Source organism: Aquarana catesbeiana, linkage group LG02 (assembly GCF_042186555.1).
Source record: "Aquarana catesbeiana isolate 2022-GZ linkage group LG02, ASM4218655v1, whole genome shotgun sequence".
NCBI lineage: Eukaryota > Metazoa > Chordata > Amphibia > Anura > Ranidae > Aquarana > Aquarana catesbeiana.
The window spans coordinates 717,721,210-717,749,180 of NC_133325.1; the positions used below are offsets into that span (position 1 = coordinate 717,721,210).

The window sequence follows — 27,971 nt, forward strand, 5'->3', positions numbered from 1 at the left end:
TTAAAAAGATGGTTATGATAAGGCTTTAATTTACAAAGGCACAAAATTAGAGGCTGACAGCACAAGGAAATGGAATAAAAACATGATTCCCAGTTCCCCAAAACTTATCAACAAGCTATTAGAGTAAAGCAAATGGCAAAGTAGTAAATGCAAAAACACAATTAGGAGTCTTTCAGCTTCCAAACTGGGACATGTCACACAAGCAGCTTTACATACACTCAGAATCAAAATATCACTTCCAAATTCCAAAATTCTACCTTAAAGTAGATTTCCACTTTTGCAGTTCAGTTTGGGAAACCCCTACTTTTCACACAGCACACCTTAAAAATCCTCACAATCCTGCTTCACTTGGAGTATGATTATGCATAGGGGCTATATTGCTTTGAATAAACGACAATGGGAAGATAAGGGACACACACACACTTTTTTTTTTTTTTTTTTTTAGTGCATCAACATACAATTCACCACCCAAGCCCTAATATCTTTAACCCTTTGTTAGGAGAACCAGTGTTTGCATAACTCTCTGGGCCACTCATAAATTACATATAAAAAGGGAGAACCAAGTAGAAAAAAAAAAAAAAAAGTGTATGTGAAGAGACGAGCAGGAGCTATATGCAAGAATAAATATTAAAGCAAAGTAACAAATATAAAGTAGGAGTTATCCCAATTTGACTGCAAACATGGAAATACACTTGAAAATTCTCAGTTATAAATGTAATATGAATACACTGAACCAATAATTTTCCTTATTCCCTTTTTCTTCTGTTTTGATAGATTTTCACACTTGCAGCTGGAAATGTGTCTTTTGAATAACCTACAGACAGCTTTCCCTCCAATAGTTTTATTAGTGATGTTTAACCCTTGTGACTGCACCACAACTTTCTCTTCTCTTGTATGGCAAAAAACATAAAATGTTACTGTAACTTCAAACTAGGTCATCAAATGTGCAAACTCCTGGCCATTGATAAAACAAACACATAATGTCATATTAGGATCTCTAAAGAGGAAGAAGATGCATGGCTTGTGACAACACATGTGTAAAACGTAAGGGAAATCTTTCACCATGTAGACCAAAATCTTTAGTACATTTATTTTGGGCAGGGTGGCAGAGTTTTAGAATAATGAGCACTTAATTTTTAAAGAACCTATTGTTTGTTAGCATGTTTTCTGAAAATAAAACCCAAAAAACGACTGAACAATGCTCTCAACTTCAGCAGCATTAAAAGTGCACTACAAAATCCATAAATTAAAATAAGCCATGGTGTATGGCAAAAAGCTAAAGCATCAATGGAAACTGCAAGTCACTGACATGCTTGCTTACCATGCAAATGACTGAAAATTCATTAACATTACAATGTTTTAGGTTATTACTACAAACCAATGAAGTATAGAAAGCTTACAATTTATAGACCTACTTTAACATGGGAATTTTTTTTAAATAACTGTTCATTACAGATGATCCAACATATCTGTGTTTGGGTGAAAAAAAAAGAAGAAGGAAAGTCTGTACATTAAAGGAATTGTTGTCCTATATACAGTTTTTACTATTATACAGCTAACTGTAATGTCCGTTAGGTAAAAAAAAAAAAAATATTATCCCCTCAAGTCCTTTAAAAATAAGTCACTCTTCTCCAGAACAGATGTTGTGTAGTTCCAGGTAGCCAGAATGAATACAAGTCCACACAGGGCAAAGGTCTTATTATTACCAGCTTGTTAATCTACTCCTAAAGCTTTGAGTTGGCGCTCAATATCTTCATCAGATATGGTTGATTTTTTGGATGAGGCTGCGGAGGGAATGCCTTTGTCAGCTGATGGAGCATGTGCCATCTGCAAAAAAAAAAAATAAATAAATAAAATATGAACATTGGAGATTTAAATAATTAGGAACTACAGATCATGCCTAGTTTCTAGAAAAGCCCACAGACATCCTGTCCGCTAGATGTATGTGAACTTAAAGAGACTTGTTACTTTGCCGATTTCATCATAGGCAGGAAAGGTTATTATACATGGGTCAAGGGGGTAGGCTTTAAAGCTGAACTTCAGGCAAACAGCTAAATACACAATGAAATACATACATACATGGGAGCTGTTTTACCTACCAAAGGATTTTTCCATTTCTGTCCATCCAGTCTTGATTAACATAGATTTTCCACACACCAGCTCTACAACTGGATTTCTCTCTGTAGCATTTTTACTTTCACTCCCTAAGTTTCCTCCCCATCATCGCTCTGACTGTATAGTGAAGGAGTAGCAACACACTGATAAGCTCTCTCTGCTCTCTCCTCCCATTACTTGCACTGAAGATCAAGTTACTGCTTCCTCGTGCTGCTTCTTCCTCCCATTTTCTGAACTCTGCTGCCAGGACTGTACCATGGACTGCAAGAGGCTACCAGCAAGTTTAATTAAAGCCCAACTTTATAAAACTTGAAAATTCTCCTTTGCAGAGGGCTGCACCCACGCTGCAAGGGTCAACTGCTCATTTATGTCAAGGGGGCATAGAAGTTAGTAAACCTGCAGCTTTGCACTAAACAGGAAAAATCAAGGGTTATTTTAAAGTACACAAAAGCTGGAGAACTATTAGAACCATCATTTAACAATTACAAAAAAAATAAATTAAAAAAAATAAATAAATAAAAAAGGGGGGGGGTGAGTTGTTGAGGACAAGTTCTGAAATACCACATACTTTTCCTGAGATTTCAATTCCTATTTCATCCAAAACCTGATTCACAATGTCCTGGCTTTCTTCTTCGTCGTCTGAGGCATCAAAAATATCATCCAATGTGTCATTTACTGTGAAAATTAAAACGCAGAGGTCAGATGAAAGGTGACAATCTTGTCAAAGACCAATAACTCATAACATCCTAAATCCCTACATACCAATATCTTAGCATCAATTGCCTATTAAGATAAATGATCCTTCCATGAAAATTAGGTCAATACATTTAAAATACAAGTAAAGTCTATTTTTTTTATATCAAACCATTCACAGTACAGATCCTCTACAGAGCTCCAGGAGGATGGGAATAGAGCACTCAGGAGGTACCGATTAGGAAATATAGGGAGCAATTGAGCTTTTTGCGGGTTAAAAAAAAAAAAGTTTATTTACTTAAAGCCTGTAAAGCTTTACACCAATGATCAGCATATCACTGGTACCATGCAGAACTTCTGCAGACCTGTCTGTGTATCTGCCTGCTTTTACCTTGGTTAACAGTACCTTTATAAATACGGATCACAGAAGCTCAGCTGGACCTAAATATAAAAAGTACCGATGTACCAAGTCTCCATTGTGGAGCCTGGCAAAGATGTGTAACAGAGCGAGATAAAAAAGTGTCTTACTCATTTCTTCTGTCATTTCCATTTTCATATTTTCTTTCTGGAAATTTTGCATCGTTTGAAGGGTTTTTTGTGGATCCATCTTCTTGTTTACTGCTTGCATGGTCTAAAAACAAACAAAAAGATTACATTGTTAGAAAAGTTTTATTATTCCCAACTGATTGCAGGATTTGACATGGACACTTCCTATTGGCCATCCAGCAGATGCGGGTTCTCAGGATCCAGAAGCAGAATGACATGTGCATGAGAAGAAGCAGGGGACTGGCGAGCAAGGGGCCATCTGCAATGCTGGGTTAGCAGTCTTTTGCACCCAGGAACAGCCCCAGCAAAGGACCTGGGTGGCATATTTAGGCGTGCGTACCTTGCTTCACCAGGTAAGAACAGAAAAGAAAAAAAAAAAAAATTTGCAGGATAGGTTAGAGGGTGGTAGGCGGGAGAGAGTTCATACTTTGTCCGAATCAGGAATCAGAAAAAAAAAAAAAAAAAAAAAAAAGTGTAAAAAAAAAGGAAGGAAAACTATCATCGATTAAATGTTACAAAGAATATAACAGAATATGTAAAAAGGAAATCAAGGACCTAAAAATCCAAAAATGAACGACAGATTGCAAAAGATAGGACTAACCCCAAACATTCTTCAAATATGAAATAGTAAAAAGGTCGGGTCGGAGCATGTAGGCCCTTTACAAAATAAATCTAGAGTGGGTGACTGGGGACAAAGAGAAGGCACATTTATTAACCACTAGCCGCCCGCCATATAGCAAAATTACAGCGGCAAAGTGGTTTCGATATCCTGGCTGGGCGTCATATGACGTCCTGCAGGATAACAGCCGCCGCGCACCATCGGAGGCTCTTTACCACATAATCAGCCGTGACCAATCATGGCTGATCACGATGTAAACAGGAAAAGCCTGATCGGTTTTTCCTCACTTGCATCTGACAGACGCGAGTAGAGGAGAGCCGATCGGCTGCTCTCCTGACAGGGGGGGCTGTGCTGATTATCAGCACAGCCCCCCCTCAGATCCCACCCAGGACCTCCATCATGCTGTCCAGGTCCACCAAGGATAGCCATCCACACTGGACCAGTAGGCACAATGCCTACCACTGTCAGTGTCACCAGGGATGCCCATCAGTGCCACCCATAAGTAACCATCTTTGCAGCCTTTCAGTGCCCAGTGTCACCTATCAGTGCTGCATATCAGTGCCACCCATGAGTGCCACCTCATTGGTACCCGTCAGTGAAGAAGAAAAATGTACTTATTTACAAAATTTTATAACAGAAACAAAAGCAAAACTTTTATTTTTTTCAAAATTTTCGGTCTTTTTTTATTTGTTTAGAAAAAAAACAAAAACCGCAGAGGTGATCAAATACCACCAAAAGAAAGCTCTAGTTGTGGGAACAAACTGATAAAAATTCTGTTTGGGTGCAGTGTAGCATGACCGCGCAATTGTCATTTAAACAGCGACAGCGCAGAAAGCTGAAAATTGGCTTGGGCAGGAAGGGGGGGGGGGGGGGGGGGGGGGGGAGAGTGCCTGGTATTGAAGTGGTTAAATACCGTCTTCTGCTCTGTGTATACAAAGAAGCATAGGGGAGCTCATGTCCATAATGGGGATGGTATTGACACAGCCCCAAATGATCCACAATGGCTCAAAATTGATATGGTCCAGAAATATTTAGACAGAATAAACGTAGATAAGGCACCTGGACCAGATGCCATCCACCCACGGATCCTAAAACAATTGAGCTCTGTCATTTCAAAGCCATTGTTTCTAAGTTTTAGGGACTCTTTAACCACTTCAGCCCCAGAAGATTTTACCCCCTTCCTGACCAGAGCACTTTTTAAAATTTGGCACTGCGTTGCTTTAACTGAAAATTGCAGTCATGCAACGTTGTACCCAAACGAAATTTGCATCCTTTTTTTTCCCACAAATAGAGCTTTCTTTTGGTAGTATTTGATCACCTCTGCGGTTTTTATTTTTTGCGCTCAGAGAAAAAAAAAAAAAAACAATACTTTTGTAAAAAAACAAAAATTTCTTCATCAGTTTAGGCTTATATATATTCTACATATATTAAAAAAAAAAAAAAAAAAAAAAAAAAAAGATATTATATATTTTATTATTATTCAATAAAGTGTACATTAACTGGTTTGCGCAAAAGTTATAGCATCTACAAACTATGGGAAAAATTTATGGCATTTTTATTATTTTTAATAGTAATGGCAGTGATCTGCGATTTTTAGCGGTACTGCGACAGATTGGACACTTGACACATTTTTGGAACCACTGACATTTATACAGAAATCAGTGCTATAAAAATGCACTGATTACTGTGTAAGGCTCGATTCATATCTATGCATGTTGCTTTTGAGCGTTTCTGCAGTGCTTGCCGCGTTTTTGCTTTTTTTTTTTTTTTTTTTTTTTTTTACACTGTATATAGCTGGTTGCTAAGGAGGGGGCCAGGAAGCCGGCCGCCGCATCCTTAAAGAGGAGCTGCACCTTAAAAAAAAAAAAAATTATTAAAAGCCAGCAGCTACAAATACTGCAGCTGCTGACTTTTAATAAATGGACACTTTCCTGTCCCAGGGTCCAGCGATGTCGGCAGCCGAAGCCGATCAATCACTCGGCTCTCGGCTGCCCCCGCCACCATCCTCAGTCAGGGAATCGGGAAGTGAAGCGATGCGGGGGCATCTGTGGATATTCTGCGGCTGTCTAAGCCCGGAAGTGGCTGCAAATACCTGTATTAGACAGGTATCTGCACCCCCCTCCCCCCTGAAAGGTGCCAATTGTGGAACCGGAGGGGGGGGGGGGGGGGGGGGAGTGGGAGGAATCCGATTGGAATATCCAATTGTCTCTGGATCAACTGTGGGTATAGGATTGTGTACATGGGATTGTATAATTCCCCCCCCCCCTTTATTGGTTGAACTAGATGGACTTTTCTTCAATTTAACTACGTAACCACTAAAATCTAACACTGTTCAGTCAGTCGTGTGGCTCACCAGCTCTGCAGGGCCAGGGTGATGCATATGCTATTCTGTGTTCTTAGCCTTCACTGAACTACAATTAAACAACAGAACACCACAAGGCTTCTAAACACACAACCCTCCAGTTCTCAATCCCTGAAGTTAGATTATTAAAACATCACTAAAAGTAGATCCTGACTAGAGGTCGACCGATATGGGTTTTTCTCTGGCCGATGCCAAAGCCGATATTTAGAAATCGCGGTGGCCGATGGCCGATATATGATGCCGATTTTTTTTTTCCCCTTCATCTCATAAAATCTAACAGTTAGACCCCTTTCACACTGGGGCGTTTTTCGGGCGCTTTTGGGCTAAAAATAGCGCCTGTAAAACGGCTCCCCTGCAGTCTCAGTGTGATATCCCGAGTGCTTTCACACTGAGGCGATGCGCTGGCAGGATGTTAAAAAAAAGTCCTGCAAGCAGCATCTTTGGAGCGGTGTATACCGCTCCTCCACCACTCCTGCCCATTGAAATGAATACGCACCGCTGCCGAAACGCCTGCAAAGCGTTTCGGCAGCAGCGCTTCAGGGGCGCATTTAACCCCTTCTTCGGCCACTAGCTGGGTTATAAGTGCCCCGCTAGCAGCCGAATAGCGCCGCTAAAATGATGGTAAAGCACCGCTAAAATTAACAGCGTTTTACCGTCAACGCATGCCCGCTCCAGTGTGAAAGCAGCCTTAAGTAATAAGTGATACAGAAAATTTTTTATATTTAAACATTTATTAAACAAAACAAACCTCCAATCAGTTCACTTGTATGTAGAATTTAGATTTAAAAAAAAAAAAAAACGATATCTTAAATATTAAATACACAAAAACAGGTAATCAAAACTTTTGGACGAAAAAAAATGGGCTAACTTTACTGCTTTTTTTTTTTTTTTTTTTTTTTTTTTTTTAAATTTCATTAGTGTATTTTAAAAAAAAAAAAATTGTGTTTGAAAGACCGCTGCGCAAATACCGTGTGACATAAAATATTGCAACAACCGCTATTTTATTCCCTAGGGTCTCTGCTAAAAAAATATATATATAATGTTTGGGGGTTCTAAGTGATTTTATAGCAGAAAATACAGGATTTTTACTTGTAAGCAACAAGTGTCAGAAAAGATTTAGTCTTTAAATGGTTAAACTGAAAACTTCTCCATGGAGTTCAGTCTATTGATAAAACAACCTGAAGAGATACAATGTATCTTCTTATCAGACTTGGCAGGCTGCCCAGAGGAGGAGAGAAGAAAACTTCAGACAACTTGCAATTGACTTCTATTACAGAAGTCATTTGCAAGTCCCCCTGAATCGGCTTTTTTTTTTTTTATCAGCACAATCGGCCGATGCCGATTAAGTAAAAAAAGCCAAATATCGGCCGATATATCGGTCGACCTCTAATCCTGACTAGCACATACTTTAAGCTCCCAAATCAAAACTGAAATCTGCTATGCAAGGAATTGTGGGGGGGGGGGGGGGGCTAGAACAAGAGCAAATGTGCCTATCTATATATGGTATGTATTTAAAAGGGCATTTTTATCTTTATCAAAAAGTACACAACACTGTCATATAGTGCGTTAAACCTACCGCCCAGCCTCACCTTCGGTTCAAAGAATTTAGGCAGAAACCACATTAAAATCTTCGGCATCCAAGGCTCTGTTCTGAGTTATTGTAGGGATGGAGCAGCTGTTGGGATCAGCGCCCCCAAGTGCAGAGGGAGAGAGTGTGATCTTGTTCCTTCAGGTCACACATGTGTAGTGTTGTACTCTCTACTGTCATCTAGGCTGAGCACAGAGGCTGAGACAGGAGAGTGTGCACACTGAACATGTGCGCCCCAAAGGAACAGGTTTAGCACACTATGCTGCTATAACCATATCAGAGAGCATCCTGTGCATTTTGGTGAAGGTGAACTTACAGCAGTAACCTGAAGGTAACCATATAGATGTGAAAGATAGCATATTACAAATTAAGAACACTTGGATGTTACATAGCATTAGGCCACGAATACTGGAACTGAAACACTTTTTTTTTTTTTTTTTCTTATGTGTCTCTAATAATGCTGGTATGTTATTTTTACTTAACTGTCTGTAGACCTGTCCACATTACAATGCTTTATTATCTCACTTGTCTTACCCAAAATTATGGCCCTCTGAACTTTAGTGCCCTCTTGCTAGTCTGTTTGTGAATTAAGAATTTTGCCCTATTAACCAGCCAAGCTTTATAACCTCTTGATTGCTAATTGAAATCCGCCCACACCCTACCCCTATCAGTATATATTTAAGCTTCTCTTGGGGGGAAGCATTTGCAGGGGGTACACATTTGCAACTTGGCTCTTTCTCAAAGTGGCGATTTCTACAAGTGAAATGCACTTCTGACTCTGCACTTCAGCGAAGGCACAAAGCGAAAGGACACAAGATAAACATTTTGAAAAACAGCACACAGACATCAGGTGAACTTGTTTACTCCTTTAGCTCTTTTTCCTTGGAACATGCCTTCTCTACCACTGCTTTTGACAACTCTGTCCTCCATCCTTAAACTATCTCTCCTTCACCCCTCTTCTCCCCCCCACAGCATATATATATCACCCTCACTCCTGTCCTGTCCTTATTACTGCACCCACCAACTCCTGCTAATTCTAAATCCACATACACTAAAAATCTCCAAGACCCTGGGGCATGTCACTTCATATAAATCCCACTCCCATATTACCTCCCTCACCCTCTTGCTTCTCCTAACCTCTGGAGATATATCCCCAAACCCTGGGCCTCCATCATTTAACTGTACCCCATGCGCCCATCACCCTGCACCCCCTGGCAGCAGCCACCGCAATCAACACAATTTAATTCCCATTTCTATTCTTCCCAAATCCAGACTCCCTTTCTCCTGTGCCCTTTGGAACTCGCGCTCTGTCTGCAACAAGCTCACCTCTCTCCATGACCTCTTTATTGCCAACTCATTTAACCTACTCGCCATTACCGAAACCTGGCTCCACGAATCAGACACTGCATCTTCTGCTGCCCTATCCCATGGTGGTCTTCTCTGGACTCACTCCCCCAGATCCCGCGGACGTAAAGGAGGAGGTGTCGGAATCCTGCTAGCCCCACATAGCACCTTTCAGGTACTTCAGCCACCTCCCTCTCTGTCACTCTCCTCTTTTGAAGCACACTGTATTCGCCTTTTCTCTCCAATTTCTCTAAGGATAGCTGTGATCTACAGGCCCCCTGGACCAGTATCAACCTTTCTTGAAGACTTCTCTGCCTGGCTACCCTACTTTCTTTCTTCTGAAATCCCCACTATCATTCTCGGGGACTTCAACATCCCTATTAATACTAACACTCCTTCCACTTCCAAACTTCTCAGCCTAACATCCTCCTTTGACCTGAAGCAGTGGATACATGCTCCAACTCACTCAGAAGGCAATATCCTTGACCTCGTGTTCTCTCGCCTTTGCATTCCATGCAACCTCTCTAACTATCCATCCCCTCTCTCTGATCACCACCTTATTAGTTTCACTCCCTCCCTCTCCTTCACCTCCTCTCCCTCCAACCACCTTAAAGTTACCCGCAGAAACCTACGTCATCTCAACCCTTCTCTTCTCTACTCTGCCATCAACAACCTCTACGACAAAATCTCTCCCTATCCTGCACCAACCTAGCCACTTCTGTGTACAACGCTTCACTGAACTCACTTGCCCCCCTCACTACACACAGAATCAAGCCCAGACCCCTTCAACCTTGGCAAACAGATGATACTAGAAGTCTTAAAAAACAGTCGTGCTCTGGAGCGCCTGTGGCATAAGACTAAGTCCCAGAGAGATTTCTACCAATATAAATCTGCCCTCCAAAAATACAACTCCAGCCTCCTCTCTGCCAAGCAGACCTATTTTACCACTCTCATTAGCAACTTATCATCCTGTCCCCGTCAACTCTTCTCCACCTTCAACTCTCTACTTCGTCCTCCACCGCCTCCACCCGCCAACTCACTCACTGCACAGGAGATCGCCAATCACTTCAAACAGAAGATTGATACTATTCGCGCTGAGCTCTCTACTGTGCCGACACCCTCCACGCTTTACACTTCATGCCCACAGGCACAATCATTATTTCCCTCTTTCAACCCCACCACTACAGACGAAGTTGCTAAACTACTTGCTAATGTCCACCTTACCACCTGCCCTCTGGATCCTGTTCCCTCACAAATGCTACGCTCACCCTCTGGCCCTATACTACACTCTCTAACCCACATCTTCAATCTCTCCCTCTCTTCTGGCATCTTCCCTAACTCTGTAAAACATGCACTTGTCAGACCCATACTTAAAAAGCCCTCACTGGACCCATCCAATCTTAACAACCTACGCCCCATCCCCTTGCTCCCCTTCTTATCCAAACTCCTCGAACGTCTGGTCTACAACCGACTAAGCGTCCACCTCGCTGATAATGGCCTTCTCGATCCCCTTCAGTCTGGATTTCGTCCTCAACACTCCACAGAAACTGCTCTCCTAAAACTAGCAAACGATCTACTAACGGCCAAAACCAATCGACACTATTCTGTACTCCTACTCCTGGACCTCTCTGCTGCCTTTGATACGGTTGACCACCCCCTCCTCCTCAAAAAACTACACGCCTTTAGTCTCCGTGACTGTACACTTCGCTGGTTCTCTTCCTACTTATCCAACCGCACCTTTAGCGTTTCTTATAACTCTACTTCCTCCTCTCCCTTTCTCTGTTGGGGTCCCTCAGGGTTCTGTTCTTGGACCTCTACTATTTTCAATCTACACTGCCTCCCTGGGTCAACTGATAGCCTCCCATGGCTTCCAATACCACCTCTACGCTGATGACACCCAAATCTATCTCTCTACCCCTCAGCTCACTCCCTCTGTCTCCTCACGTATCAGTAATTTACTCTCAGATATATCAGTCTGGATGTCTCACCACTTCCTTAAACTCAATCTAGCCAAAACCGAACTTCTAATTTTCCCTCCCCCCCATGCCTCTTCCCCTGATCTCTCTGTCAAAATCGATGGCACAACTATAAGCCCATCCCCACATGCGAAGGTTCTAGGTGTAGTCCTAGACTGTGAACTCTCCTTCAAGCAACACATCCAATCACTGTCCAAATCCTGCCGCCTCAACCTCCGCAACATCTCCAAAATACGCCCCTTTCTAACCAATGACACAACAAAGCTCTTAATTCACTCGCTGGTCATCTCTCGCCTTGACTACTGCAACTCCCTTCTCATTGGCTTACCTCTACATAGTCTATCACCTCTTCAAACCATTATGAATGCCGCTGCCAGACTCATCCACCTTACCAGTCGCTCTGTGTCTGCCACTCCTCTATGTCAATCCCTCCACTGGCTTCCGCTCGGCCAAAGAATTAAATTCAAAATTCTAAACAACTACGTACAAAGCCATCCACAATTTCGCCCCCAGCTACATCACTTGCTTAGTCTCTAAATACCAACCTACTCGCTCTCTTCGTTCCTCTCAAGACCTCCTGCTCTCTAGCTCCCTTGTCACCTCCTCCCATGCTCGCCTCCAGGCCTTTTCCAAAGCCTCTCCAATCCTATGGAACTCCTTACCCCAATCTGTCCGCTTATCTCCTACTTTATTAGCTTTCAGAAGATCCCTGAAAACCCTTCTCTTCAGAGAAGCCTATCCTACCCACACCTAACAACTATACTCCCCCCCCCCCCCCCCCCCCCCCCCCCCCCATCAGCTCATCACCCACAGTTATTACCTTTTGTCTCCACTTGACCCTCCCTTCTAGATTGTAAGCTCTAACGAGCAGGGCCCTCTGATCCCTCCTGTATTGATTTGTATTGTAAGTGTACTGTCTGCCCCATGTTGTAAAGCGCTGCGCAAACTGTTGGCGCTATATAAATCCTGAATAATAATAATAATAATAATAATATTTTACAAGCTGCAGAAGAACCCATGCTGAACACTGCACATTAGTTCCTAATTTGTGCACAAATTTCCAGTTACAGTTTTGCATGAATGTGGGGTGTGGGCACTGTTGAAAAGAACTGCATTATAAGCCAGGAGCTTTTTGTTAAAGCCTTTGTAAAGGTTCCATTTTTTTTTTTAATTAACAAACATGTTATACTTACCTGCTCTGTGCAATGGTTTTGCACAGAGCAGTCTCGATTCGCCTCTCCCCAGGTCCCAGTCAGTGCTCCTTGCCCTCCCCCCCCCAGCTGAGCGACCCCATAGCAAACTGCTTGCTCTAGGGGTACTCGTGCGTGCTCGCCCCAGAACCGCCTGTGTGTCTATGGGGCCTCGCCCCTCGCTTCCTCCTCACTGGCTATGATTGACAGCAGCTGGAGCCAATGGCTCCCATTTCAGTGTCTCAGCCAATGAGGGAGAGACCCAGGAGAACGTCTGCTCTCGTGCTGGATCGGGCTCAGGTTAGTATAGGGGGGCTACAGGGGAACTGCACACTGAAGGTTTTTTACCTTCATGCTAAAATGCATGAAGGAGAGAAAAAAAAAAAAAAAAAAAAAAAAAAAGCCTTCAGCCTTTAGAACCACTTTAAGTTACCACCATCAGGTTTCATGTAACTACTGTAAGTAGCAACTGCATGGTCTCACCTTAGCTGTAGTAGACATTGCACCGGCCATCTTCATCTGGGAGCTCATGACTTTTGTCTGCGTAGACATGGATGTGACTTTGGAACTCACAGCATAGGTTCGAGTTTTCTGTTTACGAAGCTGAACTAATTGCTTTGCCAGTATCCGGCAGGCATCTTTGTTTCCTGTCTTTGCCATCTTTTTTATTTCCATTTCCTGACAAGATTGAGTAAACGTAAACTCATAAAAAAGGAGAAAGACATACACAGCACTGCTTATATTATACATACTGCAATGAAACACATGGGGAAACGGATACCTCCTTACTAAACACACAATTAAACTTCAGAACAGAAAAAAAAAAAAACAAAAAAAAAAAAAACACAACATTAGCAAATAAAAAGTGAAAGATATTTCCAATACAAAAACAACTCTTACTGTGCCTCATAATCACTTGTACAAGCATCCTCCCTCAAACAGTGCAAGAGTAAATTGCTCAGTGCAGTAACCTATACCAATCAACCTGAGGTCACGTCAGTAAACTCAGACTAGTACATAATGAATTCCAATTACCTGTTAAGATGCTTACAGGAAGTGCACTTTAACCAGTTGACATCTGCGCTATAGCCGAATGACAGCTGCAGCGCGGACCTGAATTCCCGGGAGGCCGTCATGACAGCCTCCCCTGTGCACGCGCCCTATAGGGCGTGCACGCAGCGCGATGTGATCAGCGAGTCACTGAGACTCTAGTGATCACCGATTCGAGTAAGGGGTCGGTCCCAGCCCCTTACCATGTGATCAGCTGTCATTGGCTGACAGCTGATCACATGATCAAAACAAAAGCTCTGATCTTTTTTTTTTTTCTCCTCGCGCTGACAGGAAAAATTTTATAACAAAATATTAAAAAAAAAAAAAAAAAAAAAAAAAAAAAAAAAAAAAATTTGCCCTTTTTACATTTTTTTAACAAAAAATAAAAAATGCAAAGGTGATAAAATACCACCAAAAGAAAGCTCTATTTGTGGGGGGAAAAAAAAATGATAAAAATTTCATATGGTTACAGTGTTGTATGACCGCGCAATTGTCATTCAAAGTGTGTCAGCGCTGAAAGCTGAAAATTGGTCTGCATAGGAGGGGCGTTTAAGCAAGTGGTTAAACTACACACTCTGCTCTTTGTCCTGTTTTTAATGCTATCTAATATCACTGCTAAAGTAAATCTGTCTGATAAATGCTTGCTAAGCTGGCTATAACAAAGCAAGTATGAAGAAGTTCCTTCACATACTCTCAGATGTGCACTTTGGATACCCTAAATCCTGTGAAGCTAACAGGTGAATTACAATATTCACTGACATTTCCTAGCTTGCCTTTCCTGTACCCTCTATTGAGCATTAAGGAAACCCATTACAGTGAGGAGACAATAAGCAGTTAAAGGCAGGCAGGAAGAGGCAGGCCAGCTGAGGACTAAACCAGGAAGTGTTTAGTACCAGAAGAGATAATTGTAAAAGAGTTTCACAAACCAAGTGTAATAAAGTCCATGTTTATTGTTTAAAATGATAAGTTTACATTTGTAAAATAAAGAAATGCACAGGCAAAAAAAAAAAAAAAAAAAAAAAAAAAAAAAGTGCATTATCTTTTTACTAGGAGTCTGCAAAGCATTGCACCTGATTAGCAGATCGTGGGTACAATCTCAGGCTCTTGCAGACTGTCAGCATATCTGCCTGCTCATACCCAATACGGGCAGGCAGTTGCACGACGGGAAGCATCATTGAACTAACTGGAGCGCTCAACAGCGCCCTGGTAGTTCATAAAGAACTACACAAGCAGGCAGCCGCAAAGGCTGTCAGTACTTGTAGTTCTTCCATTTACAGAACTCTGTGAATTAATTTTTTAAAATTGTGACAGCAGGTGTAGGGAGAAGATCCCAAGCCCACTGTCACAATAGGGTAATGGGGTAATGGGGTGGGGCAGGTGTAACGGGTTACAAAAGGTGAACTTCTCTTTTAAAGGCATAGGCCACCTTTTGAAAAACATTATAAATTTGCACCCATATTGATAAAAAAAGAAAATGAACAGTTATTAATTTCTGAATCCAGGAACAACAATCAGTGGATTAGGAATGCAATGCACCTGTTCTTGCAGATTCCTCCCCTATCCCCTGATCTGTAACAGCACTGCAACTGTACTCCAGTGACATGTAGGAATCCCATTATGTAGATAGGATTTGTAGTTTTTCCACTCACAGATTCCTATGAATGCAGCCACACCAAACTGAAAAAAAACAGAATGCTGCAGGGGATTTAAAGTGACACTAAGGCTCGGTTCACACTGGGGCGACTTGGGATCCGACTTGTACGTCCTCAAGTCGCCCCAAGTCGCTCCAGAAATAGTTTCAATGGGAGTTAACGCTAGCGTCTTAATAGACACTACTGAAGTCGCTCCGACTTCAGAGCGTACTCCCTGTACTACTTTGATCCGACTTTGATCCGACTTCAGCCTATTGACTATCATTGAAGTCGGATCGCCGTCTCGCATGATCCGACTTCGGCATGCGACTTGTGCTCAAATGATCTTGAGGGGAACTCCGCGCCAAATTTTAAATAAAAATCCGGCATGGGTTCCCCTCCAGGGGCATACCAGGCCCTTGGGTCTGGTATGGACCTTGAGGAGAACCCCCTACGCCGAAAAAACGGCGTGGGGGTCCCCCCCAATCCATACCAGACCCTTATCCGAGCACGCAGCCCGGCCGGACAGGAATGGGGGTGGGGACGAGCGAGCGCCCCCCCCCCCCTCCTGAACCGTACCAGGCCGCATGCCCTCAACATGGGGGGGGGTTGGTGTCCTTGGGGGAGGGGGGCGCGCTGCGGCCCCCCACCCCCAAGCACCTTGTCCCCATGTTGATGAGGACAAGGGCCTCTTCCCGACAACCCTGGCCGTTGGTTGTCGGGGTCTGCGGGCGGGGGCTTATCGGAATCTGGGAGCCCCCTTTAATAAGGGGGCCCCCAGATCCCGGCCCCCACCCTATGTGAATGAGTATGGGGTACATGGTACCCCTACCCATTCACCTAGGGGAAAAAAAGCGTCAATAAAAAACACAGTACACAGGTATTTAAAATAATTTATTAGGCAGCTCCGGGATCTTCTTCCGACTCCGGGGGTCTCTCCGGCGTCTTCTCCCGGTGTCCGCATCTTCTGCCGGCTCCACCGCTATCTTCTGGCGCTCTTTTGCCAGCGGTGGTCCGGACCTCTGGATCATCTTCTTCCCTCTTCTCTTCCAGAGATGTTGACACGACGCTCTCCCCAGCCAGAATGGTTTCTGTGCGCTCTGCAAGGGACTTATATAGGCGGTGACCCCGCCCCCTTATGCCGTCACAGTCCCTGGGCATGCTGGGTCTGTGACGTTTTAGGAGGCGTGGTCACCGGGTGATGACCACGCCCCCTTATGACGGCACAGCCCCAGCATGCCCTGGGACAGTGACCTCATAAGGGGGCGGGGTCACCGCCTATATAAGTCCGTTGCGGAGCGTTCAGAGACCATTCCAGCTGGAGAGAGCGTCGTGTCAACATCTCTGAAGAAAAGAAGAAGGCAGAAGTCCGGACCACCGCTAGCAATTGAGCTGCAGAAGATAGCGGAGGAGCCGGCAGAAGATGCGGACACCGGGAGGAGACGGCGGAGAGACCCCGAAGTCGGAAGAGGACCCCCGAAGTCGGAAGAAGATCCGGAGCTGCCTAATAAATTATTTTAAAAAACCTGTGTACTGTTTGTTTATTGACGCTTTTTTCCCCTAGGTGAATGGGTAGGGGTACCATGTACCCCATACTCATTCACATAGGGTGGGGGGCCGGGATCTGGGGGCCCCCTTATTAAAGGGGGCTCCCAGATTCCGATAAGCCCCCCGCCCGCAGACCCCGACAACCAACGGCCAGGGTTGTCGGGAAGAGGCCCTTGTCCTCATCAACATGGGGACAAGGTGCTTTGGGGTGGGGGGGCCGCAGCGCGCCCCCCTCCCCCAAGGCACCAACCCCCCATGTTGAGGGCATGCGGCCTGGTACGGTTCAGGAGGGGGCGCTCGCTACGTCCCCACCCCCATTCCTGTCCGGCCGGGCTGCGTGCTCGGATAAGGGTCTGGTATGGATTGGGGGGACCCCCCATGCCGTCCTTTCGGCGTAGGGGGGTTCCCCTCAAGATCCATACCAGACCCAAGGGCCTGGTATGCCCCTGGGGGGGGAACCCATGCCGGATTTTTATTTAAAATTTGGCGCGGAGTTCCCCCTAAGATTCATACCAAACACAGTGGCGGGGATCCAAGTCGGATCCCCGTTCATTGAAAGTCGGATCCACAAGTCGTGTTGAAGTCGGGTTGAAGTCGCGTTGCAAAGTCGGGTTGAAGTCGTGTTGCCCCTGTGTGAATCGAGCCTTAAGGTTTGAATATTTTTTTTTTTTTTTTTTTAAATAACAAAACATGTCATACTTACCTCCACTGTGCAGCTTGTTTTGCACAGAGTGGCCCCGATCCTTGTCTTCTAGGTCCCTCGGTGGCTGTCTCGGCTCCTCCCCACTTCTGATAACCCCCTCTGGGAAGCGCTCTCCTGTAGGGGGGGGGGGGTTACATTGCGGGCGCGCTACCGAGTACTGTATTCGGCATCCATAGCCGTCGACTACAGGACTCGGCCCCGCCCCCCAGCCCTTGCGTCATTGGAGTTGATTGACAGCAGCGCGAGCCAATGACTGTGCTGCTATCAATCTATCCAATGAAGAGCCGAGAAGACCAAGCAAAGGAAGAGCTCGTTCGTGACGCTGGACTTTGCAGGGCTCAGGTAAGTAAAACGGGGGGGCTGGGGGGCAAATGATCGTAAGATGTTTTTTCACCTTAATGCATAGGATGCATTAAGGTGAAAAAACATAAACCTTTACAACCCCTTTAAGGGAGAAGGGTTTAGGACTGCGACCAATTTCCAAGTTACTAATCTAGGTGTAACATAAAACATGGCCACAAAGGTGGATTAGCCCTGGATAGAAGCCAAAATTTGTCTATTATACCTAAAATGTCTTTTAATTTTGTGCAACGTCTTCCACAACAGCAGAAGGTTCACCAACACATCTGTGTGCTCTTTTGCAGTATACAACTGAATGAAAGCTACTTTTCTGTAACTGGGATGCTCAGGCTAGGACACAAAGAACATCCATGACCAATCTTTCACACTTTAATCTGGTACTTGGCTACAGGACTGTGGTATATTTAGATGCTATGCAGTTAACATACTGTATTAGAGATAAATGGAAAATAATGCAGCATAAAAACAAAAAGAAAAAAGGAATTCCCTTCCACTGAAGAGATTTGCACTATATCATGATGAACATAAACAAAGACACTAAAAGGTTTAGGAGTGTTTAGTTCACTTACCAGCTGTTTCTCCTGCTTCTCCAAAGCTGCTCGATCTCGGGTTATAGTCCTCTGAGTGCCTCTTAACTCCTTATTCTGCTCCTTTATTATGTCTGCAAGGAGAACAAACAAGTTTACACATAAAAAACTGTCCACATAAATGAGTAAGGACATTTCTTATAACCTGTGTGCGCCCTTCTTCCTCTCGCTCCGTAGTGTTAATGTGCGAGGTCAGCTATGTGATTGCTGATGAGAGCAGCAATAACCGGCCGATGCTAAAGGAAGACTTGTACATATGAATATTTCATAGCAGACCTTGTATTTCACATCTAGTGGCTGATGGAGCAGGTCACCTAGAGGTATGGGGTCTGCTAAAACACATACATGTGTTATACAGTGATGGGGTGTACTAAATCCAAGTAACGGCTGTTACAGGCTCATAGAAATGCTGAAGTACCAATATAATTACAGCTATTACTATATAATGCAGCTTCCTAATATTGATTTTGTTTTGACTTTTTAAAACTATTATCCATTTCCATAGGAGCCAGTTCAAGACAGCTCTGTAAACCACTTCACCTCCCATACCTATGGACAGAGCAGTTTTTTAAATTTCTGCTATGGACCCATTTATTCAGCAATTAACTTTGTCATTACTCAAGCTATCAATTGTTTCTTTTCATGATATTGTTTTGAAACCATGATTTTTTTTTCCTGCAATCCTTAGACAATAAAGCTCAGCAAGACTAAACAAAATGTGCTTTTGAACAGTGTTAGTTTAAAACTAAATCGTGTTACAGTAGATAAAAAAAGTGTGCACTTCATTTTGTAATCTGTCCTGTTTAAAGTGGAGCTCCACCACAAAAAACAAAAAACCATTCTGGCAATTATTGGTTAAGGAACGGGGCCAGCGTGTCCTTAACCAATCACATGTCACCGGGCTCAGGGCCGCATGTCCATGGACCTCAAGTTCAGGAAACTGCCTGCTATTATTTTATTTTTTATCAAATTTATTTTAATAAAATGGTTTTGGAGTAAAAAATCTAATCGATAGTTTTCTATTTAAAATACAATAATAATTTAGTTTATTTAGTATGAAATGGAGCTTATGTATAGAGGTCGACCGATATGGGTTTTTCTCTGGCCGATGCTGATGTTTAGAAATATTGGTGGCCGATATAAGATGCTGATTTTTTTGGGCCGATATATTAGGCCTTTTTTTTTTTTTTCCCCCCCCCTTATCTCATAAAATCTAACAGTTAGAACCCTTTCACACTGGGGCGTTTTTCAGGCGCTTTTGGGCTAAAAATAGCTCCTGTAAAGTGCCTGCAAAACGGCTCCCCTGCAGTCTCAGTGTGATATCCCGAGTGCTTTCACACTGAAGCGATGCGCTGGCAGGATGTTTAAAAAAAAAGTCCTGCAAGCAGCATCTTTGGAGCAGTGTATAGCGCTCCTCCACCACTCCTGCCCATTGAAATGAATGCGCACCGCTGCCGAAGGGCCTGCAAAGCGTTTCGGCAGCATCGCTTCAGGGGCGCATTTAAACCCTTCCTCAGCCGCTAGCTGGGTTATAAGCGCCCCGCTAGCAGCCGAATAGCGCCGCTAAAATGACGGTAAATCGCCGCTAAAACTAACAGCGTTTTACCGTCAATGCATGCCCGCTCCAGTGTGAAAGCAGCCTTAAGTAATACAGAACATTTTTTACATTTAAACATTTATTAAACAAAACAAACCTCCAATCAGTTCACTTGTATGTAGAATTTAGATAAAAAAAAAAAAAAAAAAACACACACACAACGATATCTTAAATATTAAATACACAAAAACAGGTAATCAAAACTTTTGGACGAAAAAAAAAATGGGCTAACTTTACTGCTTTTTTTTTTTTTTTTTTTTTTTTTTAATTTCATTTGTGTATTTTTAAAAAAAAAATTGTGTTTGAAAGACCGCTGCGCAAATACCGTGTGACATAAAATATTGCAACAACCGCTATTTTATTCCCTAGGGTCTCTGCTAAAAAAAATATATATATATAATGTTTGGGGGTTCCAAGTGATTTTCTAGCAGAAAATACAGGATTTTTACTTGTAAGCAACAAGTGTCAGAAAAGATTTAGTCTTTAAATGGTTAAACTGAGAACTTCTACACAGGGAGTTCAGTCTATTGATAAAAGAACCTGAAAAGATACAATGTATCTTCTTATCAGACTTGGCAGGCTGCCCAGGGAGGAGAGAATCCTCTCCACAGATAACTACAGGAAACTTGCATTGGCTTCTATTACAGAAGTAATTTGCAAGTCCCATTGAAGTTATCGGCTTTTTTTATCAGCACAATGGGAGGATGCCGATTAAGTAAAAAAAGCCAAATATCGGACGATATATCGGTCGACCTCTATATAGCGATATATATTTTTTTTATATTAATTATTCAGACCCCCTTAACCACTTCAATACCAGGCACTTAGACACCTTCCTGCCCAGGCCAATTTTCAGCTTTCAGCGCTGTCGCAATTTGAATGAGAATTGCGCGGTCATCCAACACTGTACTCAAACAATTTTATCATTTTGTTCCCACAAATAGAGCTTTCCTTTGGTGGTATTTGATCACCTCTGCAGTTTTTATTTTTTGCGCAACAAATTAAAAGAAAGAAAAAAAAAACAAAAAAACACAGATAAACAATCAGCACAGACCCCCTCCCCCCACGTCAGGAGAGCCGCCAATCAGCTCTCCTCTACTCGCGTCTGTTAGAAGCGAGTGAGGAAAAGCCAATCAATGGCTCTTCCTATTGACATCGTGATCAGCCGTGATTGGACACGGCTGATCACGTGGTAAAGAGCCTCCGGCGGAGGCTCTTTACCAAGATTGGTGGAGCACCGATGGGCACACGGCAGCATGTTATCCTGCTGGAAGTCATATGACGCCCAGTCAGGATAACTGAACCACCGCCCGGCCGTCATCTGCTATGGGCCAGGCGGGAAGTGGTTAAATTTTTCACTCTGTTATATTGCAGCCATTTTCTAAAATCATTTAAGTTAATTTTTTTTTCCTCATTAATGTACACACAACACCCCAAATTGACAGAAAAACACAGAATTTACATTTTTGCAGATTTATTAAAAAAAGAAAAACTGAAATATCACATGGTCCTAAGTATTCAGACCCTTTGATGTGACACTCATATATTTAACTCAGGTGCTGTCCATTTCTTCTGATCATCCTTGAGATGGTTCTATACCTTCATTTGAGTCCAGCTGTGTTTGATAATACTGATTGGACTTGATTAGGAAAGCCACACACCTTTCTATACAAGACGTTACAGCTCACAGTGCATGTCAGAGCAAATGAGAATCATGAGGTCAAAAGGAACTGCCTGAAGAGCTCAGAGACAGAATTGTGGCAAGGCACAGATCTGCCAAGGTTACAAAAAAATTTCTGCTACACTTAAGGTTCCTAAGAGCACAGTGGCCTCCATAATCCTTAAATGGAAGACGTTTGGGACGTCCAGAACCCTTCCTAGAGCTGGCCGTCTGGCCAAACTGAGCTATCGGGGAGAAGAGCCTTGGTGAGAGAGGTAAAGAAGAACCCAAAGATCACTGTGGCTGAGCTCCAGAGATGCAGTCGGGACATGGGAGAAAGTTGTAGAAAGTCAACCATCACTGCAGCCCTCCACCAGTCGGGGCTTTATGGCAGATTGGCCCGACAGAAGCCTCTCCTCAGTGCAAGACACATCAAAGCCTGCATGGAGTTTGCTAAAAAACACCTGAAGGACTCCAAGATGGTGAGAAATAAGATTCTTTGGTCTGATGAGACCAAGATAGAACTTTTTGGCCTTAATTCTAAGCGGTATGTGTGGAGAAAACCAGGCACTGCATTAATAAAAAAAAAAAAAAAAAAACACACACACACACACACACACACACACACACAACACACACACCCCCAGCACATCCCCATTGTGTTTACAACACAGATCTCTTTCCTGTCACTCGCTGGAACGATTGGCAGGTTCCAGCCATGAATCATTGGCCGGGACCCAGTGATTGGCATGCAAGGGAGCCAGCGAAACCACAGCCGGGTGGGCGCATAGGCGCCCCCTACCCACTAATGCAGAATCACAAATTGCTCAAAGTGAATAGGCTGACAAAAGCCCAGGTGCCAGGACGCAATTTCTAGTCGCCATGGCGACCTGGGATTTATCCCAAACTTAAAATATTGTAATTTACATATTCCTATGAGCCATTTCTCATTTATTTACATTTCTGTTTTAATATATTAAAATTCAACTCTTAAAAAAAAAAAAGCAGCAACCACTGTATTGTCCTACAGAGTTACAAAGAACTTTACACAAATACTTTTGGACTCACTGAAAACAAAGTACAGATACTTCCTCTTTCCACAATGCAAAATGATTTGACAAGCTTATAGTGTCCCCCTGGCACTTGCCAGTCTAATAAAATGCAGTATGGCACTACAGGGACTGGCTCTAGCCATAACATCGCAAACAGGGAACACAGCTTGTGCTACTAATTAGCTTTGTCACCCTGTCATGAGAAATATGTCACAAAGTATAGACTGACTTATTCTTCCCAAGTCACCTACATGCATTTGTATTAACTTATTGTGTTACTATGTGTTTGGCGCTGTAGCAGACACTCATGTGACTTGTATAGCAGTCAGCAGTGTTTGATTTTCATGTATATATCTATATAGTCTGCAGTAAGAAGACAATGCAGACACAGAGATTTGATGCAATGCAACACAGAAACGCTGTAAGATCCAGACATTCCACAAGAGGGAGCAGCCAGGCGAACGTCACTATTCCTCAGAACCAACACTGTATGCCAGGGAATCAGGACAGTGCATACAGAACATGTCATCATTCACAATGAACTAACATTCTTGTCTGCCAATTACTAGAACACCTTCATTACCACCTAGAATATATTTCTAAAGTCCTTTTCTCTAATCTGTACACAAGTTTGTTCCAATGACAAACTGATCTGTACAGAGGAAATTGCACAAATCTATTTTATGCCGTTTAAAGAATTTAAATGTCACTTTTGTGCTTTTAAAAACGTATTAGCCATTTAATTGAATTTGCACCTATGCATTTTTTCCCTCTGATTCTTTTTCCATTGTAATCATTGGAAGCCAATGAAGATGCAACTCGGTGCGCATTAACACATCACATATTTTGAACATGCATTGCAACACATTGTTTTGGATGTGAACACGCTTTATAATGCATCAACACACACTGACATGTGCCACGGTCCCCTATGTGCTTTATGAAATGTCAACCTGCGTCATCACATGCATCTTAAGGCATGTGTTTTGATACCCTTCCATAGATTTCAATGAAAGGGCATTAAATTGCATGTCAATGTGCGTTGTAATGCAAAGTCATGGATGTCAATGCCCATCAGCTCAGGTTCACAGAGATCATGGAGCAATTATGTACGTTATTAAACATTGGCATGTGCCATGACATAATTCTTAAGGCATGTGCTGAGCAGTGTTAATATTGGCAGCAAATTTCAATTAAGTTTAAAGCCCCATACACACCATTAGATTTTCTGCAGATTTACCAAAACCATGTAGAACAAGGGCCTGCCTGATTGTATACAAATTGAAACTCTTAAGGTTTGACCTCATATTATATGGTTTCGGTAAATCTGAAGACAAAAATCTGCAGAAAAATCTAATAGTGTGTATGGCAGGGGTCTTCAAACTACGGCCCTCCAGTTGTTCAAGAACTACAATTCCCATCATGCCTAGTCATGTCTGTGAATGTTAGGAGTTTCACAAAGCCTCAACAGCTGGAGGGCCGTAGTTTGAGGATCCCTCTTATTGGTTGGGCTCTTATTGGTCTTAGGACTAAAATTTAGTCCCATTTTTAGTCTTTTGCAATTGTTTTAGTCCACTAAATCTCTAGTACATTTTAGTCATCTAAAATCGAATGGGTGTAATTAAATTGTAATGCATTAGTTAATATTTCTCTACAATTTCCAAAGTCATCATATACTGCTGGACTGAAATCTAATATGCTATTATTGATGGTATTGAAGTATGAACATGCACTACAGACCAGTGTTAATTTTGAAGTCAAATTTAAATTTAGTTTTAGTCTTAGTCTTGACTAAAATGGCATTTTAGTTTTAGTCTCATTTTAGTCTTTTGACTAAAATGCCATTTTAGTTTTAGTCATCTCAATTGTTGTAGTCGTATTTTAGTCAACTAAAATAGTATTCATTTAGTCGACTAAAATGTTTTAGTCGTCAAAATTAACACTGGTGCCGAGATGTGATTTGATGCATTTCTACTGAATTCAGTGGCAGTGCATCAAGAAACGTTAGAGCATCTTTAACGTACAGTGCAATGAATTGTATTGGATCTCAAGGTGTATCACAATGGGGCAGCAGAGTGGCTAAGTGGTTAGCATTTCCACCTAGCGGTATTAAGGATGTTGGTTTGAATCCCAACTATTGCACTACCTGCCTGGAGTTTGCATGTTCTCCCTGTGTCTGTATTGGTTTCTTCCAGGTACTCTGGTTTGCTCTCACACTCCAATGACAAGCTGATAGGAGAAAATGCCCTACTATATGTACAATTGTGAATTGGGGACCCTTAGATTGTAAGCTCCTTGAGGGCAGATGTGAATGTACAACATGTATGTGTAAAGTGCTGCGTAACTTCACAGCGCAATATACGAACCTGTAATAAATAAATATTGCACATCAATGTGGGTAGACGCATGTCATTGTGCATCTTCTGTACGTTTCCATTTGTATCATGGCACAAATCTGAAGACATGCGCTGAGTTGCGCTTCTATTAAATTTCAATGAAGGATGCATCATTCCAAAATGTAGGATGAAAATCCAGCCTTAATAAACTGGTACAAAAGAGTAACAATAAAACGTCATTCATTTCAAGAGTTTATGTATTAGCAGTAGAAAGCAGGGACAGCGAAGCACTAAGGTTTCTATAGGCAGTGACTCTGCTGTTACAATAAAGGGCTCAATGGTTTTCTCTGTGTATTTGTGTGAAGTTTTTTTTGCAAGTCATAAATATGTATATAAAATATCTAGTAAACTCAGAAAAAAGGTAAAAAAAAAATTCTACAAAGACTTCAGCATTTATAATGACTATAATGCTTACAAGTGGAGAGATTAGCATGTCTAACAATGAATGCGAACATAAGGAAACCCAAAAAAAAAAAAAAAAAAAAAAAAGACGATGCTCTGTGACTCAGTCCATGAATCAGCTTCTCTGCCCCAACCCCTTGTGATCACCTGATACGCCATGACATCAGTTTCGAGTCATACGCCGTGTCACGTGAGTAAATAATCATTGGGAGCTTCCGTGGGAAGTTTTCTAAACATAGAAACTAGCTCAATGTAACGAGGGGCATGAATATTTGCATTGAAAAAAAAATAAATAAAAAGTTGATACCTAACCAAGCCATTAATTGCTTTTTGCAAAGTACAGTCAAGTTTAATATTTAATTCACTTCACACTAAATCAAATAGGGAAATCCTCTCTGATGAGAACTGTCACTATCCTAGAAGGTAATGTATGCACAGCATGGCAGATCTAGCACTCTGCAACGTCTCCAGCATATAATCCTAAACTTCTAAAAGACATTTATAGGGCAAATTTACAAAGTCAGAATATTGATGTCACAGATCAGAGTCCTCGCAGCAAGTAATGAAGACATGATTTGCTGATCTGTGGACAAAGCAATTCAATGGGAAAGGTATACAAGGAAATAAAATGTAGGAGAAATGTAGACACTGCAGTAATAGGAGGAGGAGAGGACGGCTGAGCAGACACTGAGACATAGACATAGACAGGACAAGTGAGATACACAATGACATCTATAGAAAGGGGGGGGGGGGGACACTGGCCAGGCAAAAACATGTGTACTGTGACAATGACAGTATAGAGGGGGGAAAAAAGGGGGCCTGAACAATATGTATACAATTATGATGTTTGAGCCAAGTTATACATGAGTGGAGGTTTGTTTTGCTATCCAAAGTAGTGAAAGGTAATACTGGGGGACATAACATTGTGGACATTGGGGAAGGGATAAGGAGAGGTGGCCAGAAGAAAGGACAACCGAGAGAACGGGACATAAAGAGGGGGAGCACACACAGGGGAGCAGGGGGCACAGTTACAGAGACAGAGATTTGGGGGGGGGGGGGGACACAAAACAGAGCAAGAAGAAGAGACACACAAAAGAAGGGAAGACTAGGGAATGCAATATTGTGGACATCAGGGAAGGTATAAGGAAAGATGTCTAGGAGAGGAAAGGACACCTTAAAGAGAAAATAGAGTGATGAGAACAGGACAGAGAGGGCACAGGGGGGCTACAGAGGGCAAGACAACAGAATGGAAGACACACACACACCCCACCCCAGGACAAGGACAGACAGAGAGCAAGAAATAGACACACAAAACAGGAGAGAAAGAACAGAACATAAAAACCAAGAGAGAGAAAACAGGGGACAGAGAACAGGGCAGAGAGAGGGAGGACGGGGAGAAGAGGACGAGGAATAAGTCCTATGTAAGGCTGACATCCAGCTGTAGGGTCCAGGTAAGGACATGCAGGCAGAGAAGAATGGAGGTGAGGGGGGGAGGGGACACTGTACAGGGTATACAGTGAGCTGCACAGGTGAGCTGTGGCTGTCCCATTGTTGTGATTGGGGGGGCCTTTTAAAAATAGTGAAAAGTGAGGGGGGGGGGGGGGGGCACAGATGTGAAGTGACCAAGAGAGATGATCAGAAGAAGAATGCACAATGTACAGAGAGAACAGGGGAGGGGGAGAGGCCAGGGAATAGGGGGACAGGGGAGAGGTAAGGCCTCCATCCAGGTGAAGTGGTGACAGTGGGGTCCAGGTATGGGGAGAGGGATGGAGGTGATTCAGGTACACCGGTAATCCAGGGATGTCCTGCTGTGGAACTACAAGTCCCAGACAGACCATTAGCCCAAAGCTCCAGGGTGGGGTAACTGAAAAACCATAGAGATAAGAGGAAAGTGACAACATGGGCAGATAAAGGTGATGGTAAGTTGAGGGGTCACCTGAAGATCCTGGGATTGGGGGTAGGAAGGTCCTGTGGTGGGGTGGGAGGTGAGAAGATCCTCGGATGGGTGGGGGTGGGGGGGGATGACACAGCACAACACCATTGGCAATGAAAGGTCCAGACAGACAGAATTTGGGGGGTCTGTGTGGATTTTGGGGGGGGGGGAGCACACTGCTGATCATACATAGGCTGCCATAGAACTACAAGGCCCAGCACGTCCTATACGTCCAGTAGTGAGGCCTTCTCTGACCTACACCGCACAGACCAGCACAGCATTAGTCCGGGGTCCCCCCTGTGCTCAGACCAATGACCTCTGGAGGGGAGGTCACCACCCAGGAGCGGGCCCGGTGAGTGTCCCCCCCCGCAGGAATGACATGACCTCTCACTCACCGTCCACCGTCTTCTTCTTGAACAGGGAGGCCATGGCTGCGGCCGCTCGCTCTATTTCCTCATTCACTCTGCAACCAGGAACCGGTTACACTACTTCGCCCCACCACGTGACCAGCCCTCCGTCCCGCAACCGCCCCTCCCATTCCGTGACGTGTCCGTCACCCTGGAGATTCCGCCCACTTCTCCTCCGGAGTCACATGACTGGCTGCACTCTCCCCTCACCT

At 43.2% G+C, this 27,971-nt stretch overlaps 1 protein-coding gene across 2 annotated transcripts; it reads right to left on the reverse strand.

Annotated features, from left to right (window-relative positions):
* On the reverse strand, positions 1–27,906 carry CHMP2B (charged multivesicular body protein 2B). Of its 2 annotated transcripts, XM_073617011.1 has the most exons (7): positions 27,748–27,897; positions 24,988–25,166; positions 18,295–18,386; positions 12,917–13,111; positions 3,337–3,439; positions 2,684–2,790; positions 1–1,827 (listed from the first exon to the last, which is right to left on the reverse strand). In XM_073617011.1, exons 4-7 carry the CDS (start codon positions 13,106–13,108, stop codon positions 1,714–1,716), a joined length of 516 nt encoding a protein of 171 aa, XP_073473112.1. In that variant the 5' UTR covers positions 13,109–13,111; positions 18,295–18,386; positions 24,988–25,166; positions 27,748–27,897; the 3' UTR covers positions 1–1,713. The 2 variants fall into 2 exon arrangements, with proteins under 2 accessions (XP_073473112.1, XP_073473111.1); XM_073617010.1 differs by lacking the exon at positions 24,988–25,166 and having other exon boundaries at positions 27,748–27,906.
* Positions 27,907–27,971: the final 65 nt, after the last annotated feature.

Excerpts from the sequence above, each read along its gene's own strand:
- CHMP2B (XM_073617010.1), bottom strand. The coding sequence starts at position 27,781 with ATGGCCTCCCTGTTCAAGAAGAAGACGGTGGACG. Across the intron at positions 13,112-18,294 it reads AGAAGCAGGAGAAACAGCTG|GAAATGGAAATAAAAAAGAT; the intron begins GTAAGTGAACTA and ends CAATCTTGTCAG. Across the intron at positions 3,440-12,916 it reads CAATGTCTACTACAGCTAAG|ACCATGCAAGCAGTAAACAA; the intron begins GTGAGACCATGC and ends GTTTGTTTTTAG.